We start from the raw sequence: 20,799 nt of genomic DNA on the forward strand, positions 1-20,799 counted from the left end.
TAGAATCCACCCCCTGCTGACCTTGTAAGTAAATTGAATCTATACGTGGTTATTTGATCCACCCTCCTCAACTGAAATCCACCTTCCCCGTCAATGCTCGGCGAACTGACTGAATCCACCCCTGTTGAAATTCCCAATCCACCCCGTTCAGCCAAGTCAAAAATTCTGGCACGCAAGTCACAAAGGCCATCTCGTGGCTAGTTAGCCAAAAGGGGGGTGGTTGGGTTTGAATAAGATGGAATCAGTTCGCTGCGCGCTCATGGGAGGCTGGATTGAGTGACCAACTGTGGATTCGGTTTATTTTCAAGGACAGGGGGTAGATCTAGCAAGTTTTTTGATTGGACAAGTCGAGCGTACACGCAACGTCATCATGACTGAACAGAGCGCTGTGGCTTCCCCTTAACAATCATTCTGCATTTTCGGCTCATTGGTGCAAGCCGACAAGGGAGGATGGCACGTCACCTGCTGGACGAAAGTTTTCAAAAGAATCGTATCCATTCATGGTCTGATAGTGTTGGGCTGTAGGCATGCGTCATCTAACGGCCAACCCAACAACCATCGTGTCGACTCAGTGGTAATCGGCATGCCGACCATCCACCGCCTTCCATCCCATCAAACGACGAGCTTGACTGGTCAATCCGTCTGATCAACCCAACTAGCCGTCCATCCCGTCAACGGGCTGACCGACCAACTCCCATTGACAAACTAGCAACTCGTGAACGCTTCCCGCCCACCTGTCCTGCCAGCGCCATAGCATCCATTCGATCCGTCTGCGCCGTGCCGCCCTACTTCGCCATTATCCAGGAAAAGACAGAAACAAAAAGAAGAGAGGAGAGAAAAAGGGAAACCTCCCCAGAAAAGCCTGTGGGGATGGTCGACGAACGGTCTCGAGGAGTACAGTATGCGACAGACAGCATTCCGGACTGGGACGCGTTGGGGGTGTCGGGATATCCTGGAGCCTTCGGTATGAAAGATGCGCGGACTGGAGTAAACGCAGAGCCGAACGAGTTGCGATGTTCGAGGAGCATGCATTAGGCTTTTGATACCCCTGTTCTGCATGCCAGGCCCCTGGTTTCAGTCTGGCAACGGCAGGTGGGCGGTCGTGTGATTAAAAGAAAGAGTCCAGCTGTCGAGTGTCGAGTGAAATTGGTTTGTCATGCCATACAAGTCGTTTATGCCAACCGTCCCCATCTCCGAGCATGCCGCTCGCTCACCACTCACGTCTGCTACCACTTTTCAACTTGTCGTTCATCTCCCTCAATGCAGCGTCCATCTAAAACGCAGCGTTGCTCATGGATTCGCCGTTGAGATTCCGGAGATGCTCATCTGCAAGGTCAGCGCGCAGGCTAGCGGTCTCGCCTTCGCGTTCCATTCGATCCCACTCGCGCTTGCCTCGGCGGCCAATGGCTTCCTTCTCAGCAATGAGATCTCGGAGTTTCTTTGCTTCGTCTTCGAGTTTCGTCAGGCGGCTTGGGTCAAAGAGGTCCTTTTGCTTCTGGCCGCCTGGAATAACGGCCGGGACGTCATTGAGATAGGTCTGGGCGGGGCTCGGCGGGGGCTGTACGCTGGGAGTGGTGTTGAAGCGCTGAGTGCGTGGATAAGTGGTTGATGTGCTGTTTGCTGATCCACGGAAAGGTGCTGGGCCACCGTGGTGTCCACCGCGAGGTCCACTTGGCGGACCGCCATGGTAGGATGGACCGCTTCCACGGCCTCCCCACGGACCTGATCCACGTCGAGGTCCCATCGGAGCAGGCTCATATGGGGGGTAGTCTCGTCCGAAGCTACCGCGTCCACCGCCGCGAGGTCGAGAGGGCGCGCTGAGGATTGGATTGGTGTTGCGACTGTGTGCCGACATGGAAGGACCCGCCGGGGGTGACATGGCTGGACCGTAGCGACCGCCTGCCGGGCCTGTAGGTGGAACGCGGAAAAAGTCGCCATTTCGAGGACCACTAGGAGGTGGGACGCTGCCGTTGGTATACTCGCGCTCACGCGATTGGAGAGGTTCACGGATCGGCATTGGCTCGCGCCTTGGCGGGGAACGCTCTCGCTCAAGCGGCGAGCGGGGAGGACGGTAAGGCGAGCGTGGTCTCGGAGAAAAGTCCGTGGGACGAGTTGGGCGGTCATCGACGACTAATCCGAGTCTGCTAGGGTGTACAGGTGGTGAAGAGCGGCGTGACGAAGCAACAGATTCACGGCCGGAGCGAACACCACCATCCAAAGCCGCAAATCTTGGTAGAGAAGGAGAACGACGCCTCCAAGTGTCGGCTCCATACGGATCAACCCTATCTTCGCGAGGCGGAGGCGAGCGCGAACGTGGGCGATAGTTCCGCTCACGAGGCGGAGAAAAGGGACGTCGCGGAGGACTATGTTCAGTGTAAGTAGACAGACGATCAGGCCCGCCCCACGGCATCCTGTTGTACCTATAGGCTCTGGGCCTTGGTTCTTCGTATCTGCTGGCTCTAGGCAGCGGCGACGCCAGTCTCTCCCTCTTTGCTGGCGGGGGCGATCGACCCCGGCTGCCTACGGGGGATACATCTCTGCTACGCTTCAATGGAGGCGGCGAGCGCTCCCTTATACGCGGGGGTGACCGCCTGTCGTAGCGATCGCTGATGAACTCGCGGGGAGGTGACCTCGGACGCGCATCCCTTCTTTCGTCATAGCGACCCGGGCGAGGCGAAAACTCGTGCCTTGGAGAGTATTCCCGTCGAGGCGGTGACCTTGGCCTCCTCCATGTGTCGCTCTCCGGCCTCATGTAACCACCGCGAGGGCTGCGAGAACGTCGACGAAATGAGGGCGAGCGGCTCCGTGGCCTCGCAATTCTACTGGAGGCGGGAACGTAGGTGTCGGCGGCGGGCGGAGGACGACGCGGCGGCGGCGATCGTGTAGAGCGGTAGCTGTCGCGTGGCGGACTCGAGCGTCCGGGACGATAGGTCGAAGCTCCAGGAGCATAGCGTTCGCCGCCAGGCCTATGATGGTACATGTTAATATGGTCCTGCATCGAAGCGGGTGACATGGTGGTGGTGGTGATAGCTTGATGCGTTGTTTGCGAAGCGCACGACCACGACGGTAAAGACGGAGGCCGGCGACCGCAAACAAAGCCGACGCCGGGCAAAACGTACCTGCGATCTCTGTCTCGCTCGCGATCCATGACTGTGCTGTATGTTGAATGAGTGCCTGAAAGCTCAGCTTGCAGATGTTGCAAAGAAACAAGGTGGGCAGCTCCGTCTTTTGAGGTCGAAGTTTTCTAGACGAGAAAGGAGCTCGACCACCAGCCAAGTTTCTCGTCACGTGATTAGGCGTCACCACTGGCGCCTTTCATGCAGCAGTCAAAACTCCAATGCAGAATGCACTTGGGTCAATGACTCCTTGTTGAGTGAGTTTCCAGTTGCTGTTGAGTCTGTCCAAGGGCTCTTGGGCTCATGTGAGCGGCATTGGCTCAATCTGCTCACAGCGGGCCAAAGTCTGCTGCTAGCCAGCTGTGCCACGGAAGCCAGCGAAACCTGTGGGGAATCGTCAAAGTGCCCTTCTTCCAATGAGACATGGTCAGTTGTTCGTGCCCTAACCTGCTGGAACCGCGGACAGCGGCTGCGGTCAACAGAATCCAGGCCTGCTTCTTGACATTTCCATTCACTCGTTTCCAGGCAGTCGGCATCGGTGTCCGTGGCAGTAATTGCAAAGCATTTTCTTAACGGTACTCCTTTCCAACATTCCGGATATTTCGCCATCCCGCAACGCCCGCCGCCTATGGAACCCTTCCCAATGCATTTCCTTTGTTCAATTGGTATCTTGAGCGTCTGGGGGTTTACCAGATCCTTCTTCAGTGTGAAATATGCTTTTCTTCTTTCTGTCGTCACTAGGGCCTACAGGGGCGCCTTCAACGCCTGCTGCGGCGCTCCTGATCCTTCTTCAACCTCTTAGCGCTCTCTTCAGCAATCATGGAGCTTAGGTCCTCTTGATAATCTCCCCACGTTCCCTGCTGCTCGGCCTCGCGTTGCGCGTCGTAGCGCCTCTTGATCTCATCTTTGCTCAGCCTATCTTCACGCTCGAGCGCGTCCACATCCACGCTAACATCAACATCGCCGGCCTTTCTCTTTCTCCTGTTGTTGTCCTCTTGGCCAAGCACGAGCATCTGCTGGGCAGCCTTGAGGTCGTATGCACGCTCGCTTCCGAAGAAACCTTGGGCCCGAACATTTTGCTCTGGAAGGACCGTGTAAGCCGAACGCTGCTGCGCTGGCTCTTCTGTTTCGGTGCCACGTCTCTGTTTGCGCAAGCTGAATTCGCCCGATACACTTTCCGCGCCTCCATACTCAGTGGGCACGGCAGAGGTCATGCCGCTTGGCGTTTGCAGCCCACCCGGAGTCTGCATGCCGCCCATGTCCTCGTCTTCATCCTCACCTTCATCATCCTCCTCCTCTTCCTCTTCCTCAGACTCTTCCTCGGGCTCTTGGAGTTCACCCCACAAGTTCCTCTCCACTGGTTCACCAGCCGGCTGTTCTTGTTGGGGTTGAAGCACACCAAAGACATCGCCACCGTACAGCGGCCTGTTGTACTCGTCCACGGGAGGCTTACCATATCCACCAGGGTGGAAGCCCCATTGAGCACCAGGAGGCGGCGGGGCGTTCAAGCCGGGGATCTTAAGAGATGGGTAAGATGGGGGAGGGCCGAAACGCTGCTGATTGATCAACCATGGCGGAGGTGCACCAGGTGGGATGTTGAGAGCCTCCTTGAGCTCCTCGCTGAGCTCACCTGGACGAAGGTGTCTGAGATTGGTTTCGTATTCTTTGCCTTCGTAGTAGACCTCACCATATCGTGTTAGCTCTGGCTTGGTTTGAAATCTGAAGAAGGCTTCGTAGAGTTTTTGGTAATCAATGTCAAGCTTGCCGAGCTTTCCCTGTACACGCTCCCTTTGCTTTTGTTTGAGTGATTGTTGATCTTGTTTCTCGAGTACGGCGTCTCTCATCTCGGCTATGCCCGTGTCCTGAATGAATTTGGGCAGCGCAAAGGGGGGCTTCTCAATACCACGTTTTGACGACAGGTATTCGCGCTTGAGAGACCAGTGGGCAGGTACAGGGACGACGTTGCGATGCGCCTTGATGGCGACGAGCAGGCGAGGATCGGGTGATGAGGTGTCTGTCCAATCGACCAGTTCGGGCTTCTTGACCAACGCCTTGAGCTCGGCTACAGACAACTTATTCTTCTCCTTCCTTTCTCTCTTGGATATTGTGTGCTCCTGTTCTTCCTCCCTCTCCTCATCGAAGATGGCATCCTCGGCTTCGTAGATGGTGGGCTTGTCGTCGCCCTTGGCCTCGTCTTGCCGCTCGCCGTAGCCAAACCTGTCGAAAATGTCTTTGAATTGATCGTAGAGTGGGTCGTCAATGTCCATTTCAAGGGCGACGTCGTCGCCACCCTCGGCAGGTTTGCCATTGGTCACGGTGGCAGTTTCATTTCCTGTTTTGGGCTCAGCCTGAGGTTCGGCGGTGGCGTCGTTAGCCTTTTCAGAAGCGGCCTCTGACTCTGGAGCGGGTGTCTGGCGATTTTCAGCAACGGTCGGATGGAATAGGTGTTGACGTCCGGTGCCTTACCTCTGCCTTTTTCGCCTTGTCGGCCTTGCTTTTGGCGCGTCGCCAGGCGTTCTTGGACGTCTTTGATTTTGAGCCGGCAGACATGTTGGCTGATCGCGCGTCAAGCGCGAAGTTGCTGGGCGAGGACGAGAGGGTGGTGTTGGGATGGTTGAACAAAGTAGTTGTGGAGAGCAGCGAGGGTGAAGATGTCGGTCGCGAGTCCCGCGCTGCCAAGACTTGATGCCTTGGTGCCTTGGAGATAGGGACCTGACGAAGCAGCACCTCAGCTCCTCGTCAAGCTGTGGTCGACTACCCCGCATCATCCCGTCAGCGACAAGTTGACATGTTGCCCTGCACCTGCCCTGCATCAATGCATTGAGCATGTTCCAGATCTTGCGCCATGGTGCGGATAGAGCATAACTGCCACCAGGTTTTCAACAAATTGCGGCTCGTTTTGACCTCATTCCTAAGGCATAACGGATTCCAGGCATGCCAGATCATTACCAAGCGCACGAATGTTCTTAACAGAGTATTCTCCAAAAAAGCCCAGCTACTTGTACTCATATCTCTTGAGCCAAGTAGGTGTCAGGGGACCTTCGAGCTCCTTGTTCAATCGGAGTTTGGAACTATTTAAGAAGCGCCGTAGATACCAGGTTAGCCCGTAAGAATATAAAATCTCTGGTGCAATCCAATACTTGACCATTGGTTTGATCTCCTAGAAGCGTCACACTACTATCGGCCTCTGTCAGGAGAGACTTCAAGACTTGATGGAAAAGTCAAAAGATATGACCGTACATACTCGTTCAGGCGAAGAAATAAAAATAAAATCAAGGAACAGTATTGACATGGCTTTGGTAGCGACTGTATGTTGCCTACAAAGTTGCTCCCCAATTTTGCTTGACGAGTAGTATTTGCTCATCAACAATCTTTGGGACATGGCTACAGGAAGAATCCAAAAGACAAGTTTAGAATATCGGCATCAGTCATTCAAGTTGCGGTCACGGCTTTCCGTGTTCGGAGCATGGCTAAGAGTCATCAAATTGGCCACTGAAGACAGACCGGTAGGCAGCATCGCGACCAACCAAGGCTTCAAGCGGGCACAAAAGGCCGAAGGTTGCAGATGTTGGGTCCTCGGGCGTGGGTCCAGTCTCGTGCCTGCAGCAAGTTGAGAGGCGGACGGCGGCATGCCGGCGCGGGCATAGAGGTCCTGGTCAGATGCAACGTGCTATTTTCTGACAGTTCTGGAGGGACTAACGGCCCATGGTCAAACGGTTGGGCCGACGCAAGACGTCTTGTGTTGGGTTGGGTAGAGTGGTGTATGCTATTCCTTCTCGGAGGGTACCATTGCAGAGGTACGCAATCGGCGAGTCAGAGCCGTTGCAAAGTCATGGAGATCTCAGCGTGGCAGAGCCCACAATCTTCCCCGTGCTCGGCGCAATCCAGATGATCCCGCCCGCGAGCGCGCTCCGCAAGGTGGTCGAGGCTGGCGGTAGGGCTGGCTGTCGCGGCTGCTGCAAAAACCAAAGAGGAAACACGGAAACTTGTTGTTTCTCGCAACCTCGAAACGTTGTTGCTTGTACATTCAGGCCCTCAGTCCAGCTCCACTCGCCCGCATCCAGCTCGCGGCCATGTTTTCGGGCGGCTGAGGTGAATTCAATCGCCGCGCCATGCGCCTCGCCGCTTCGGACCGCCCAAAAGTCGTCATCGTCAGCGGCCAAGGCTGTTTCACGCCTGGGTAGCCATGCTCGACGACCTAGACCGACAATCGTTTAGGGACGCGGTTATATGCCGCCGCTTGCATCTTTGCGGTCTAGTCAGGCACTACCGTAGCGGTCCAGCCATGAGCAAACCGCCGAACCGAGGACAGAGGGAGGACAGGCGGTGTAGAGGCGCCGCAGACGAAGCGTTGCGTCTGGGTGGTTGTACCTCTTGTCCAGGCCCATGGAGGCGCGGTCAAGGTGGCAGGAGAGTGGGTTGGCATCGAAGTAAGGTTGATGGCCGTCCAACCACCTCGTCGATCCACTCGACAGCCGCCGGTGCCGGTCACTTGGACTCGAGGCCGTTGGACCTAACGAAGCTGTCGTCGCCGTCGTCGTCGCCGCCGCCGCCGCCGCCGTTGAATGTTGCCGGTGCGGGGGCAGCTATTGGCGTTGGCGCTGGACTAGTAGAGATCCATATCGTGCTGCTCCTTAGTCCAGGTGCTGATCAACCACGACATGGTGGTGCGAATGACGTGAGGACGCAGAGCGTGTGCTGTGCCTGGGGAAGAGTGGGCAAAGCAAAAGTAGAATGGTTGGACGGATGGCGAGGTCAGAGTGGGAACCGCCTGTCGGTACAGAGTTCGCCCCAATCACGCAGCACGCGCGTCGGCGGCTAGCAGACAGTCATCGACGCTACTCGCACGGCGGCCATGGGGGCGATGCGTGTGCTGGACTCTGGGCGTGCTGCGCTGCTGGGATGCTTTTCCGTGCGTGGCTTGCTCGTACTGTAGGAGAGCTGGTGCTGTTCAGGGTCTCCGGCATTAAGCACCTCGCCCGCCTGAAACTCTCTCACGTCTGTCCCTCGTTCCTCTCTCAACACCTCGCCCTTCAGCCACTCTTGTACTTGTACGATATTTTGCTGTACCATACTCCCCCACGACTCCTCCTCCTCGCGCCCCTCCCGTCGCGCCCTGCTCCCGCGCCCCGGCCCTTCTCTGGTCCCAGCAACAGCCAAGTGCCAGGGGTCTCACTGTACAACGTAGCGGTAGTTCTGCAGGCGACCTCGCAGTCTCCTGTGCGCCCTCCCTCGAATTTCGAATCCGGACTTCAGAGGGCGCCCGCCCTGTGTACGATTTTGAGTGTGAGCGCCCCTGGACCTGCCGCCGTCAAAGCTGCGCCGCACTCTGAGCTGGAGACGGTCGAGACGAGACGAGAGAGCGAGCGAGCGCAACTTGGCCGCCCCGCCAACCCCAACCGACCAACCTCTGCTGATGTCTCGGGCCCCAATTAGGTAGAACACCATGGCCTTTTCCAACGGCCTGGGGGATCGCCCCGAGGACCGCCGCTTTCGCAGTCCACAGTCTCCCCGCGAGGAGTCGTCTTTCCCTGGCTTCACCTCCCCCATTCGCAGTCTCGCCAGCCAGATGCAGGCGCATACCTCGACTGCGAATGACGCCCGCGCCACTTTGCCCAGGCGCTTCACGACAAACACTGTACCAACATTGCCCAAAATATCTCCTTTGTCGCCAATTGGCCAGCAGCGGCGGCAGGCCGCAGAGAGCGTCGATTTCACCTCCGTGGTAAGCTCTCTTCATCTGCTTCTTCTCGTCCCGTCTGCCTCTGGCATTTTTCTCCAGCGTTCCAGCTGCAATTGAGCCGTGCTTCCATCTCTTTCTTTGCGTTTTCCTCTGCCGTCTTGCTCGCAGCAGTCGAGGTCCTTTGGGTACGGCGCTTGATAGACGGCTTCGGCGTTTGGACATGGGACGGCGACCTGTGGAAGCACATGTGGTCAATTGGGATTCAAGGCTGATACTCCGCAGACTTACCACAAGATTCAACTGGTAGGCGTAGTATCTCTTGTCCTTTTTTGATCTTTACTCCCCGTGTACCCGCTTGCTACTTCCCATATCGAAAGCGAACGCGATTAGTCGTTGAATTCCGCGCAGCCGCCCAATTTGGACGTGGGCCGCGCGGAGACAACACAAAAAGACCTTCCAGCACCTCCATCCTTCGTTCCTCTTCATCCGACTCTCTCCTCTACCTTTTACCTGTTTTGTTGTCACGTTCCTTCAATTCTTTGAAGCTTGGCGGTGAACGCCATCTTGCAATCCGGTTCAGCACTTCCGCTCGTGGTTTTGATACCCAGTCACGTGCCTGAGCTTGCACACATCAATCATGTCTTCCAACACTCCTTCAGAGGGGTCGCTCAATACCCCAACCTCTGGCAAAAGCTTTGGAGGCGTTGCTTTGCCTACTGATTCATCTTCAACTTATTCTCACTTTTCAAGCGCTGCTACGACTGTAATTGGCACCGATTGGTCGGCTAACAAGCATCAGCTTGACAAGAAGAAGGGCGACTTGGAGGCGCTCAAGGAGCAGCGCACCCGTTTCGACACCGAGATGGATGTCTACGGCAATCGCATCAAGGACGCGCAGGCTGACTACGCCCGCTTTCACGACGACATTCACCGCGCGAACCTGCCTGCGCCGCAGTCCGAGCCCACGACGCCTCCCGAGTACCGCGACAACGGCTTCCCTTCTGCCTTTTCCCGTCCTCAACGCTACTCTGTTCAGAGTTTTACTTCTCCCCACTCCCACACCCACTCCAACACGACTTTGTCCAACCGCCCAAGTCGTTCGGGTTCTCAGATCACATCTCCTCCTCATATTCATCACGGTATCTCCCACATGCCTTCCAAAAGCATGCCGGGCTCCCGTCGTGGTTCAGACGAGGAAGAGGGCTCCAACGAGCTCAGCATTGCCAACATGAACCCTCGTACCGGCGCCGCGTAAGTTCTAACCTCTCAATGACCCTCACCCCATCGTGTAACCCTTCCCCAACGCGAAAATTCCTTCTTGGCTCCGCGTCTCTCTGCTTGGCCCCTTCGCCTGCACACTGAGCGCCGACGACTTGGTTCAAGCCCCTCCCTTGCAGTCACCGACCCTTAACGTCAACCCGCATTCCGTCGCGTTTTGCGCGTCCGCTCAACTCGAAAACTAATCGTGTTCAAGTCTCAATAGGAACTCGGTGCCTGTCACTGGCCTCGACCTTCGTCAGCGCATCAACGCCGACACCACTGGTCTTCCGGACCTCAAGGCTGTCCTGGGCCACATGGACTTCTTCGGCGACGACGAGCCGAAGAACGGCAAGGATCACAACCCTGTCGCTTCGCCCGACGTCAAGAGTTACCTTCAGATGAATACTACTGACAACAACTTCCCCATCTTGGTTCGCCGCAACGGCGGCGGCAGCCTGTCTGCCAGCTCTGCCGCTCTCGACCTGGCTCTTTCCCCAGGCGGCGAGCCTGGCCCCGAAGTGCCCACCACTGCCAGCGACTGGCAGCCTCCTCGCAGTCGCCACGTCGCCCAGCATAGCATGCCCGCCAACAACCTTCAGAGATCTGAAGAGTTTGACTTTGGCAACGACGTCTCCGACGGTCGCGCGAACTTGCAAAACAGGCACTCCACCGAGGTCCGGTTCACCGGCTTCGGTGACCAGAAGCGCCCTGGTCTTCTTGCCAGCCCGCCCGCCTCCAACGGCATGCCCAAGCTGTCCTCGTCGTACTCGACCAACGACATCCCGACCATGAAGAACTCTAACGGCCTGAACTCGGCCAGCGCCAACGCCGGCGTCAACACGCATGCTGAGAATCACTTTCATAAGCATAATGCTAGCATGGGTCGCATCCCTGCCAATGCGCTTCACAGCCGCGAGGTCTCCGCCAGCGACAATGTCCAGGTTCGCTCGCCCCGCTCGAACCTGCACGCCAGTGCTGCACCTTTCGGTCCCAACCACAGCAACGCGCTTGTTCCCGCCAGCTCTTCTGGCATGTCGTCGCCGCCAACGACTACTGTCAACACCAACAGCCTGAACAACGTTACGGCTCCAGCCCATGCTCAGGCTCAGACCCAGGCCCAGACCCAGGCTACCGCGCCTCAGTACCCCAGCACCAACTCCTACTACGGTGGCTACGGCATGATGGGTATGGGAATGCAGAACCTGACCCTCGGTGGCCAGCTTGGTCAGTATGGCAGTCAACCTCACCAGACCTCGTACGGTCAACTTTCAATGGCCAACATGAACGGTATGAACGGTATGAACGGCATGAACACCTTGACGGGCATGAACGGCATGAACGGCCTCAACAGCATGAACGGTGTGCTCACCAACCCCTATGGCAACATCTATGGCCAGTACAACCAGTACGCTACCGTCACGCCTCAGCCTCGCTACCCCGACAGCCAGGCCCGCGTGATTCAGCAGCGTCGCATGCAGAGCCACCAGGATCACATCCGCACGCAGCCGAACTACAACTTCGATTCGCTGTTGCCTCATGACATTGTTGAGCTCTGCAAGGATCAGCACGGATGTCGCTACCTGCAGAAGCAGATTGAGGGCCGCAACTTGGACGTCGTTCGCAAGATTTTCGACGCCACCAAGGAGCATGTTGTCGACCTTATGCAGGACCCCTTCGCCAACTACCTGTGCCAGAAGATGTTGGAGTTTTGCAACGATGAGCAGCGCACCCGTCTCATCATCAACGCTGCTCCACAGATGGTCAACATCGCCTTGAACCAGCACGGCACAAGGGCTCTGCAAAAGATGATTGAGTACGTTTCTACGCGCGACCAGATCAACCAAATCATCGCCGCTCTCTGCCAGAACGTTGTGACTCTGATCCAGGACCTCAACGGCAACCACGTGATCCAAAAGTGCCTCAACCACCTGGGCTCTGAGGACGCTGCCTTCATCTTCCACTCGGTCGGTGAAGCCTGTGTCATCGTTGGTACTCACCGTCACGGTTGCTGCGTTCTTCAGCGTTGCATCGACCACTCGACCGGCAACCAGAGGAACGCTCTCATTGCCAAGATTACAGAAAACGCCATCAGTCTCGTCCAGGATCCTTTTGGCAACTACGTTGTTCAGTACATCCTTGACCTTCAGGACGAGAACTTCACCGTTCCTCTTTGCCAGAGCTTCCGTGGCCGTGTTTGCCAGCTGTCGAAGCAAAAGTTCAGTTCGAACGTCGTTGAAAAGGTATGTTTAGTCCACGCTCCGCTCTTCATCTGCTAACGATATCAGTGCATTCGTGTCTCCAACCCCGAGTGCAAGCGTGCGTTGATCGAAGAGGTCCTTCACCCTGGTGAGCTTGAGCGGTTGATTCGCGACTCGTATGGCAACTATGTAATCCAGACTGCTGTAAGTACCCGTTTTGCTCTTCTGGCTGACTCTGCTAATCAATCGCAGCTGGACTACTCCGACGCCCCCACCAAGATCCGCCTTGTGGAGGCTTGCCGCCCCATGCTTCCTTCCATCCGTTCTACGCCTTACGGTCGCCGCATCTCGACCAAGGTCCACGAATTTGATGGTCGCATGAGCGGCAGCTCTAGCGGCAACATCACGCCCATCGGCTCTGGTGCCAACATGACGCCCATCGGCTCTGGTGCGCCTGGCCAGCTGGGATTCCCGGCGACCGCAGGTCTCGGTGCTGCTCAGACCTTGAATGGTCAGCAGTTCAACATGTCCAACGGCTTCGGCGCCAACATGGTCTCCCCGCTGCCTTACCGGCCCGCCAATGCCGCTGTCCCCAGCAACCTTCAGGCTGCTGTTCAGCAGACGTTCTACAACCGTGGCGTCAACGGTGGCATGAACGGTAGCCACAACGGCGGCGCCAACGGAGTCAACGGTGTCATTGGCAATGCCAACGGTGGCTTCTAAGTCGCCTGATGACTCACGACCTCATGACTAGCATGATACGTATCACAGCTCATTTCTTCCGGGTGGATCAACCTTCTTCTTTCTGGAAGAGCGGGCCTCTCATTGTGACAGAGTCTCAAACGCCTCGACCAGAACACTGACAACTTTACCCGTCAACCACCATCGGAGGAATAGCTACGTCTTGTACAATACCAGGCGACGCGCACAAAAGTCGGCATGGCTCTCCTCTCTTTTCGGCATTTCGGCATCGCTTGCGGGAACTGCTTGCAGCGGGGTCCACACTTCTGGTTTCTTCGCCCGCTTGGGCTGGTCAGACTTGGTGCGCCCACACTTGTTTCTTGCACACAGTTTCCCATGCGCATACACACTCCCCAAAATTCCCCATACCCCCACGGCGATTTTCGGGTTTTCCCTCTTCGTCACTACCTTTCTAATTCCCCCTGCATGTTCAGTTCTGATCGGCTTTTTCCTTTTTTCTCTGCTCTTTTCACCCTTTCGACACAGCGCCGGGGTCTCTGCTGCATCACTGCATCATCGGTTTTTCATTCCCCCCGGGCAACTCGAACGACACACATCATCGAACATACTTACATGGGAGGACGGGTGGGTTCTCCTTCTTCCCGTGGTGGGAAGAACACCAAAAGCACGAAAACAGTCGACTCTCGCCGGCTCAAAACAACAAGTCAAAAACGCACAAAAAATGGCGGTCGAAGCGGCGAATTCGGAGGAGAGGGGGACGAAGGGACCACATACCACACGTCGACGACTGTGAGGTCCAAACCAAAAAGAACCTTGTTCAACTTGCATTCGGAAAAAGTTCCACACGCTCACACAAAAAAAATGGTGGATCCCAAGGCCCTTTTAAAGGCCGTCGGGAATGGTATCGAAGATGGGCTCGCGTCTAGGTAGTCGTAGAAGCTCAATGAAAATGTGTGGTGAATGCAATACAACGGTCCATGATGGTGGCGGCGGGCGTGACTTTATGATGATGATGACTGACTGCTCCTTGTGATCATGCTTTTGACCTTTAGGCACTGATGATGTGGCAGACAGAGACGATGGAGTGGTTTGTGGACGAGAGGAGGGTACGTATACATGGGAAGTCATCGTCTTCATACGCAGCTACACATCGCTAACGAAGCAACAGACACGGGAACAACTCAACCATGGACCGGGTTGAGGAACGGAGGCCGAAAGGGCACGCTGGACCGGGGCGGAAGCGGAAGCAGCAGCAGCAGCGAAAGAATCGATCCGTAGAAGTACGCCATGCTGGACCGCGGGCTTCGACAAGAAAGCAGAGGAGGGACGGAGCTAGGAAAGGTGAAGAGCAAGGGAAATAGCGGATAGCCGCCTCGCGAAGTTGTGGATACCAGGCAGAGAGCTGAGATATGGCGAATGGTCTGCTGCCACCTCCGTCTTCTGTGCCAGGCATATTCGTTGGCATAAACACGATCAGGGACGTTGCGGGTGGCGGATAGACAGAAGAGCGGCAGGAGGCACAAGAGAGGGGCTCGCGGGAGAGCGCCATGGAAAGGACACGGGAGAGGGCTGCGAAGTTGGAGCAGAGGGTGGAAGAGGACTGCCAATAAAGCAGGTTGGATGGGAGGCAAAGAGGGCACGTTGTTGAAAAGCAGCTGCTTGAACGAGGGGAAGAGAGAGAGGCCAACGGGATGTGGTGGTTGTGTGGTGCTTGGACGACGGAGACATCAGGCTTCTTTGACGAAGTGGCGACACAACTCATGGGGAGCCTTCGTCCACATGGATGAGTGGCCGCGAGTATCTCTCGAGCTGCAATGATGGAGCGCCCAGCAAGCGTGGGGAAGAGGAACAAGCGGAGTGAAGGAAGGGGACGGGGATGCAGCAGGAGGAGTTCCAGATGAGCAGCCGCGGCCACTTCTCGAGTTGCAGTGGCGGAGCTTCCATCAAGCGTTAGGGAGACGAAGCGAGGTGAGGGGACGGGATGGGGAAGCAGCAGAAGGAATATGAAGCCAGGGGACGGGAAGATAGAGGATACACGGAAGAGGCAGCAGCAGCAGCACCAAAGCGAGCAAAATCTCAAAGGAGCGACAAAAAAGATCATTTACTTCGCACTTGCGGCTCAAGTAGCACGCTTGAGACTACATGACGTAGGCTTGAGCCAGAGATTTGGCTTGGGATTGACAGCAGTGATATTGAACGAGCGGACAATGAATGAGAGAACCAATGACGAAGGGGTGGAGAAATACTGCGATAGAGCAAAAAGAAGAAAGCAGAGGGAGAGGCGGAGATGAGGCTCCATAAGACTTCTTGGGGGTGACGGACGAGTTTGGAACACCGGATAGCTCCGCCTAGGCTAGTCTTTGAGGCATTTCTCAAGCGACTCGAAGCTCCTTGGGAAGCTATTAGTGGGGAAGTGGGTGGCTGAGTGTTCCATGGCCCACGCGAGTGCCTTTCCAACCGCAAGTTCTGAGAAGCTTCGTAGCTTTTGGGTACCTGAAACGAGGAAGGGAAGAAGCGTTGTCGATGTGGATACATACAAGGAGTCTTCATGGCGTGTGTGGGCCACGGGTCTTGCAACAATGGACCCCAGTGTCTTGCTCGGACCTGCTGATCCTTACCTGTCTAATAACTGCAGTACCCGGAGATGGGCCCTCGGTCTCAGGGAACGGGGCTGCCGCACTGGAAGAAAAGACTCATCGCAAGTCTTCGCTGGCACTTGGAAGCTTGCTCGGATGAAGGGCTCCGTCTCCTGCGTCAAGCATAAACAACTTTTCAACCATTTGCAAAGCTGAACCAATCCAGATTCTTCCTCGAGAAGCGAGGAGCAGATCTGGTGCGTAACGCAGGCAATCTCGACGGAAAGTTCGATCCGAATGCTAAGCTTTTGACAAGCTTCAGACAAGCTTCTGCCAAGACGATTGGCCGTTGGGGGAAGTGTGGAGGGGCTGGTTGATCGAAACTGCTGATCACTTGTACGACAGGGAAAAGCAAAACAGATTGACCTCACCCGTTGAAACATCAGACGTCTTCTTTTTACACCTGGGAAAGATCTTGGAGATTCCGGACGAGAGAGTGCAAAGCCAGCGTAAACACGAAGGCACGAACTGGAAACCGTTTTGGTCGATTCCCCTTTCCTTGTCTTCTGGTGGGAGTTGCGATGAGAAGATCTTTCGATGATGGGCTCAGGCCAACTACTGGCTTCAGGCAAACTCCTGGACACCACCACGAGGCATGCAGAGCAGGCCACCGGGACGTCGGCACGTTCAACGCATGAGGACTTACAATCTCCTCTGACTGCAGCCTGAGGGTGAGACAGCTTTGCAAGCTTCTTGGAATTGCTGGCTTGTCCACACTGTCGTGGATGATGAAAGACTCAAAGACGCAGTCTGCAGCCAGGAGTAAAGACAAATTGCCAGGATCATATGCATGCGGTGTTTGCTGCGAGCAATCATGGTGCTTGCGTCGTCGAACGTTGGCGCCGTGGCAGTCTGTCCAGGGGATGCGGCATGCAGCACACATCAGGGGCTGTTCTCTGGGTCCAGCTAATGTGCCAAAAGCTGGTCTGCTCTCGACCACGAACCGCAGCCATGCAGGTGGTAAGGATCTCCAATTTTTTGCCGGTTCGCAAGGCTTAGCCAAAGGTTGTCCGAAATAGAAAGGCCACCAATAGACTGGCATGTCTCCCGCCGAGGTCTGTACTGGAAGTCGACGACGAGATGAATTTGATATCCCGCGATTCCAGAGAATTTCGGTTACTGGGAGATTTCCTATACTGGACGCCACTTATAGACGATGGATGGAAAGGCGGAATCTTCACCAGTTATTCGACGTGTACAGATGTTGGTAAGGAGCACGCCGAGCGACTGGATGAAGTGTGGGTAATCCATAGGGCATCCAGCTCCTGATAGCTCCAATGACGTGGACATTTGCAACGACGGCATTCTGTGATACCAAAGGCGTCTGAAAAGTTTGTTGTTTGTTCGGCGAAATCCGAAAAGTCGGCAAAACGGAAACGCATACGGGGAGGCATCGAAGGCACACAGAAGGAGATGGAGGGCGAGAGCGAGCAGAGAAGTCTTTGTGCATGAAGTAGATTGAGGGAGCGGGGTCTTTTTGTTTCATACGTCCAGGCGAAGCGCCGGTAAGGTTGCCGGTTCGGGACGGCGAGGCGCACGGGAGCAACCCAATCCAAAAAGGCTTGTTCCGCATCTCCAAACCATCAACCAGGGGCATCTTTGCACCCGAGTCAAGCAATGCTGCTTGTCTGCTGTCTTTCGGAAATAACTCCAGCTCACCAGACCCTCATTGTGGTGAGATATGACGCCTATCTACAGTTCGGCCCTCTTTTCCACCACAAGCCCATGTGGCGCCTACCGCGCGGCTGAAGGGAATCCTGGCAATTGCTATATTGCCCTAATATCAAAATCAAGACGGAGGATGTTCCTTCTCCATTGATCCTTCATCCTGCCCTACCGGTTAACAATGCTCACGCCATAGCTGGGGTTGCGGCAGCTCGGGACGAGCGTGGCCCTGGCGAGATTCAGCACCTTCGCCATGAGCGGTGGAAGACGACCACAGCAGCCAAGCAGGGCAACGCACGCGAGCGACAAGACCGCAGAGCACACCGTGCCATTGATATCCTTCAATCTCGCCTTTTGATCCTCGCCAGCGGGCATGCCTGCGCAGATCAAAGCCCCGGCGCTTCTAAACTTGATCCCACCGGCCGACTGACGACGCGTCCTACGCCTCTCACTGCTCGCCTACTGACGAGACGCCGCCATACCGCTTTCAACAGCCGCTGCTAATGTCCTCTCTCCAGAAACCCCTGCTCATGTCCACCCACAGGGCTCTTGCGTCGATCGTGGAGATCTGGACGCCCGAGGCGAAGCATGCCACCAACCACTGATATATAGAGCTGCCCATCCTATCCAGAGACGTTCTTCTTTTCCTCCACCAAGACCTTTTCTTGCAGTCTGCAGTCGTTCTTTCTACCACCACCTTCTTTCAACGGGTTGATCTTCACTGTGTGAAGCTGGAATCCCATACCTCTCTCTTGCTTTGACAGCACTACCTTCCTTCCAACAAACAATCCTTCGCTCTTTTACAGCAGACGCAAGCCGTCCTACGTCAACAACTTCAAAATGTCCGCCATCTTCAAGAACGCCGCCCTTTTGGGTGCTCTCGCCTCCACGGCCGCCGCCCACGGCACCCTTCAGGGCATCGTTGCCGACGGTACCTACTACGAGGGCTACTCCCCTTCGTTTCAGTACCAGACCCCGGCTCCTGTTGTCATTGGATGGTCTATTCCCGAGGACCTTGACAATGGCTACGTTGCCCCTGACGCGTACACCAACGCCAACATTATCTGCCACAAGGGAGCTACCAACGCAAAGACCTCGGCCCCCATCAAGGCTGGCTCGAATGTGACTCTTGAGTGGACTGAATGGCCCGAATCGCACCATGGGCCCGTCATATCTTACCTTGCCAACTGCAAGGGCAACTGTACCACTGTCGACAAGACCACCCTGGAGTGGGTCAAGATTGACGCCGCCGGCCTCATCGACGACTCCAGCGTCCCCGGCACCTGGGCTTCGGATGAGCTGATCAGCAACAACAACTCCTGGGTCACCACCATCCCGTCTAGCATTGCCGCCGGAAACTACGTCCTCCGCAACGAAATCATTGCTCTCCACGGCGCTGAGAGCAAGGACGGCGCCCAGAACTACCCCCAGTGTATCAACCTTGAAATCACCGGCTCGGGAACCGATGACCTGTCCACTGGTGGTACCCTGGGCACCAAGCTCTACACAGAGACCGACCCTGGTATCCTCGTCAACATTTACGCGAGCCTGAGCACCTACGTGATTCCCGGTCCTACCCTCTACACTGCCGGCAGCGGCGCGGCGGCAACTGGAGCCTCTTCTGCCGCCGCTGCTACTACGCCCGCTTCGTCGGCCGCCCAAGCTACGACTCCCGCTGCTACGACTCCTGCGGCCCAGGTCACTTCGTCCGCAGCGGCTGTTGTCAGCACCTCTTCTGCCGTCGCCGTCGCTGAGGTTTCTTCCGCCGTGACCCCCACGGCCGCAACTCCCGTGGCCGCGACCCCCGCAGCCTCTGACATTGCCGGCCTCTCCTCGCTCATCCCCACTTCCGTTGCCACTCAGGCCGTGACGGCCGTTGCCACTGCCACCGGTGTCCCCAAGCCCGAGGCCCAGCTCCCCGACAACTTCACCGTCAAGCAGCTGATGCAGTGGTTCGAGTACGTCGTTGCCAACATCCTCAAGGGTGCCAACCGCCAGCACGCTCGTGACCTCTCCACCAAGGCCTAAGCGAATAGTCCTGGTTGTGACTTGGGGGGAGCAAGCTTTGTTTTCGTGACGATGAGACGAGAGGTTTGGTTCGATTCTTGACGCGATCTTTCTTTTCGGTTGGCTTGGATTGGGGTCTTTTGGTGGTGGTAGCTCAAGGTTCAGAAAATCACTTCTTTGTAAAAAATCTGAGGACTTGCTTTGGCAACAACCAAGTACATGTGTGGTGTTTGTGAGGACCGCCATATGCCTGCGAGATAAGTCAGCTTATTCTCAAATTCAAGAATATTCAAGAGAGTTGAACAGACGCATCACGCGCAGCCATCTGGCGGCCGCACAGGTTGAGGGAGAGAATCCGCTATTGTGAAGCAGTGGAGACGAGAAGGGCTCTACAATGTCCCATGAAAAGCGTAGAAAGGGAGTGAACTCAGTACTGACCGTCTTTGAGGGTACTTAAGGAGCATTCAAGCAGCATTCAAGCTAGACAGGGAGCTGGTACCCGGACACCTACTGGCGATCCAGAACACGCATGCGAGCTGGCTACTGCTGAAGCTTAACCTGTAAGAAGACTGAGGGGCCCATGAAGTGTGAGCACCAAGTGTTGAATCAATGGTTCCTTGGGGCAAGAGCGCTGTTTGAGAGGACAAGCTCGCAGTAACTTCTTCAGGGGTATTGAGGCAAATAAAAGACAAGAAAAGATCGAATAGGGGCTCGACTTCATCAGCAGACCATACAGATCGTAAATTTAAAGTGAATTTCCAGAGTTGCGATAGTTATGTGATTATGAGCTTCAACTTTTAACAGCTCGGCGTTGAACCGCAATATGGTTTGGCAGCACTGACGCTGAGTCGTGTGCAACGAATTCCTGCGTATAGGTTCAGTCACGCAGGCTACATTAGCTAATCGCGACAAACCTAGGGCATTTTCCAGGTTGCATACCTCGCATAGAAACGCCTAGACCTCTGTCCAAGCTCAATACTTGCCGAGCGTCAGGTAGCAATCGACTTGCGCTGCCGATTTCTTGGTCAAAACTAACGTTTGTTTGAGTCCTGCTTGAGACACTGCTTTGTACCGTCGTGTGATAGCTTAGATACGGCTTCTTGCAGCAATTGGAAGATTCTCGTGACGCCGAGTCGAGGCGAGCCTTGATTGAGGTGGCTCGTGGACCTCGTGTCCTGCTGTTTGTCAACATGTTGTCCAATCAGAGGTGAGAATGGTAGGTGGTTACTCCAAGGCTATTTTCAAGCAAATCGATCTAAGCCATCTACAAACTCAGACATCCAAGTCTTGCACTGTTAAGGCGGTTGATCACTCCTTGTACTCATACATTTCGACTGAGTGCTAATGTCCACGCCCTAGGTCGACTTTTCTTTCATCACCAACTGTGTCCCCGTCCCTAATTTTCCGAGGCTGGGCTCAACGGCCGCCCCAGAATTAACGTGCCACAATTGGCGACGAAAGAAATTCAACCAAGGCTTTGCTTCAAGTCGTCGCACACTCAGACACAAGTGCTTGAATGCTCCTTATAACTG

At 55.7% G+C, this 20,799-nt stretch overlaps 8 protein-coding genes across 8 annotated transcripts; 4 read left to right on the forward strand and 4 right to left on the reverse strand.

Annotated features, from left to right (window-relative positions):
• Positions 1–1,166: 1,166 nt before the first annotated feature.
• On the reverse strand, positions 1,167–3,296 carry BKA78DRAFT_16496 (uncharacterized protein). Its single transcript, XM_066883157.1, has 2 exons — positions 2,421–3,296; positions 1,167–2,363 (listed from the first exon to the last, which is right to left on the reverse strand). Exons 1-2 carry the CDS (start codon positions 3,146–3,148, stop codon positions 1,274–1,276), a joined length of 1,818 nt encoding a protein of 605 aa, XP_066749633.1. The 5' UTR covers positions 3,149–3,296; the 3' UTR covers positions 1,167–1,273.
• A 578-nt stretch (positions 3,297–3,874) lies between these two features.
• On the reverse strand, positions 3,875–5,666 carry BKA78DRAFT_348942 (putative spliceosome-associated protein; the record flags this gene model as incomplete). Its single annotated transcript, XM_066890717.1, has 2 exons — positions 3,875–5,527; positions 5,583–5,666. The coding sequence occupies 2 exons, from the start codon at positions 5,664–5,666 to the stop codon at positions 3,875–3,877; spliced, it is 1,737 nt and encodes a 578-aa protein (XP_066749634.1).
• Positions 5,667–7,155: 1,489 nt separating this feature from the next.
• Positions 7,156–8,020, forward strand: BKA78DRAFT_16518 (uncharacterized protein). The gene has a single exon (XM_066883159.1). The coding sequence runs from the start codon at positions 7,303–7,305 to the stop codon at positions 7,936–7,938; it is 636 nt and encodes a 211-aa protein (XP_066749635.1). The 5' UTR covers positions 7,156–7,302; the 3' UTR covers positions 7,939–8,020.
• A 1,127-nt stretch (positions 8,021–9,147) lies between these two features.
• Positions 9,148–13,088, forward strand: BKA78DRAFT_16540 (uncharacterized protein). Its single transcript, XM_066883164.1, has 4 exons — positions 9,148–10,050; positions 10,274–12,299; positions 12,345–12,461; positions 12,510–13,088. Exons 1-4 carry the CDS (start codon positions 9,437–9,439, stop codon positions 12,978–12,980), a joined length of 3,228 nt encoding a protein of 1,075 aa, XP_066749636.1. The 5' UTR covers positions 9,148–9,436; the 3' UTR covers positions 12,981–13,088.
• On the forward strand, positions 13,089–13,925 carry BKA78DRAFT_16528 (uncharacterized protein). Its single transcript, XM_066883161.1, has one exon. It carries the CDS (start codon positions 13,197–13,199, stop codon positions 13,887–13,889), a length of 693 nt encoding a protein of 230 aa, XP_066749637.1. The 5' UTR covers positions 13,089–13,196; the 3' UTR covers positions 13,890–13,925.
• A 992-nt stretch (positions 13,926–14,917) lies between these two features.
• On the reverse strand, positions 14,918–15,774 carry BKA78DRAFT_16537 (uncharacterized protein). The gene has a single exon (XM_066883163.1). It carries the CDS (start codon positions 15,507–15,509, stop codon positions 15,057–15,059), a length of 453 nt encoding a protein of 150 aa, XP_066749638.1. The 5' UTR covers positions 15,510–15,774; the 3' UTR covers positions 14,918–15,056.
• A 27-nt stretch (positions 15,775–15,801) lies between these two features.
• On the reverse strand, positions 15,802–16,942 carry BKA78DRAFT_303147 (uncharacterized protein). Its single transcript, XM_066887514.1, has one exon. The coding sequence runs from the start codon at positions 16,635–16,637 to the stop codon at positions 15,993–15,995; it is 645 nt and encodes a 214-aa protein (XP_066749639.1). The 5' UTR covers positions 16,638–16,942; the 3' UTR covers positions 15,802–15,992.
• A 966-nt stretch (positions 16,943–17,908) lies between these two features.
• On the forward strand, positions 17,909–19,774 carry BKA78DRAFT_303149 (glycosyl hydrolase family 61-domain-containing protein). The gene has a single exon (XM_066887515.1). The coding sequence runs from the start codon at positions 18,101–18,103 to the stop codon at positions 19,286–19,288; it is 1,188 nt and encodes a 395-aa protein (XP_066749640.1). The 5' UTR covers positions 17,909–18,100; the 3' UTR covers positions 19,289–19,774.
• Positions 19,775–20,799: the final 1,025 nt, after the last annotated feature.

Source organism: Phyllosticta capitalensis (assembly GCF_038381095.1).
Source record: "Phyllosticta capitalensis strain CBS 128856 chromosome Unknown BKA78scaffold_1, whole genome shotgun sequence".
Lineage (NCBI taxonomy): Eukaryota > Fungi > Ascomycota > Dothideomycetes > Botryosphaeriales > Phyllostictaceae > Phyllosticta > Phyllosticta capitalensis.

Coding starts and splice junctions, on each gene's coding strand:
- BKA78DRAFT_16496 (XM_066883157.1), bottom strand. CDS start 3,148: ATGGATCGCGAGCGAGACAGAGATCGCAGGTACGTTTTGCCCGGCGTC. Junction 2,364..2,420: donor CCAAGGCCCAGAGCCTATAG/GTACAACAGGAT, acceptor CACTGAACATAG/TCCTCCGCGACGTCCCTTTT.
- BKA78DRAFT_16518 (XM_066883159.1), top strand. CDS start 7,303: ATGCTCGACGACCTAGACCGACAATCGTTTAGGGACGCGGTTATATGC.
- BKA78DRAFT_16540 (XM_066883164.1), top strand. CDS start 9,437: ATGTCTTCCAACACTCCTTCAGAGGGGTCGCTCAATACCCCAACCTCT. Junction 10,051..10,273: donor AACCCTCGTACCGGCGCCGC/GTAAGTTCTAAC, acceptor ATCGTGTTCAAG/TCTCAATAGGAACTCGGTGC. Junction 12,300..12,344: donor GTTCGAACGTCGTTGAAAAG/GTATGTTTAGTC, acceptor TAACGATATCAG/TGCATTCGTGTCTCCAACCC.
- BKA78DRAFT_16528 (XM_066883161.1), top strand. CDS start 13,197: ATGGCTCTCCTCTCTTTTCGGCATTTCGGCATCGCTTGCGGGAACTGC.
- BKA78DRAFT_16537 (XM_066883163.1), bottom strand. CDS start 15,509: ATGAAGACTCCTTGTATGTATCCACATCGACAACGCTTCTTCCCTTCC.
- BKA78DRAFT_303147 (XM_066887514.1), bottom strand. CDS start 16,637: ATGCCAGTCTATTGGTGGCCTTTCTATTTCGGACAACCTTTGGCTAAG.
- BKA78DRAFT_303149 (XM_066887515.1), top strand. CDS start 18,101: ATGTCCGCCATCTTCAAGAACGCCGCCCTTTTGGGTGCTCTCGCCTCC.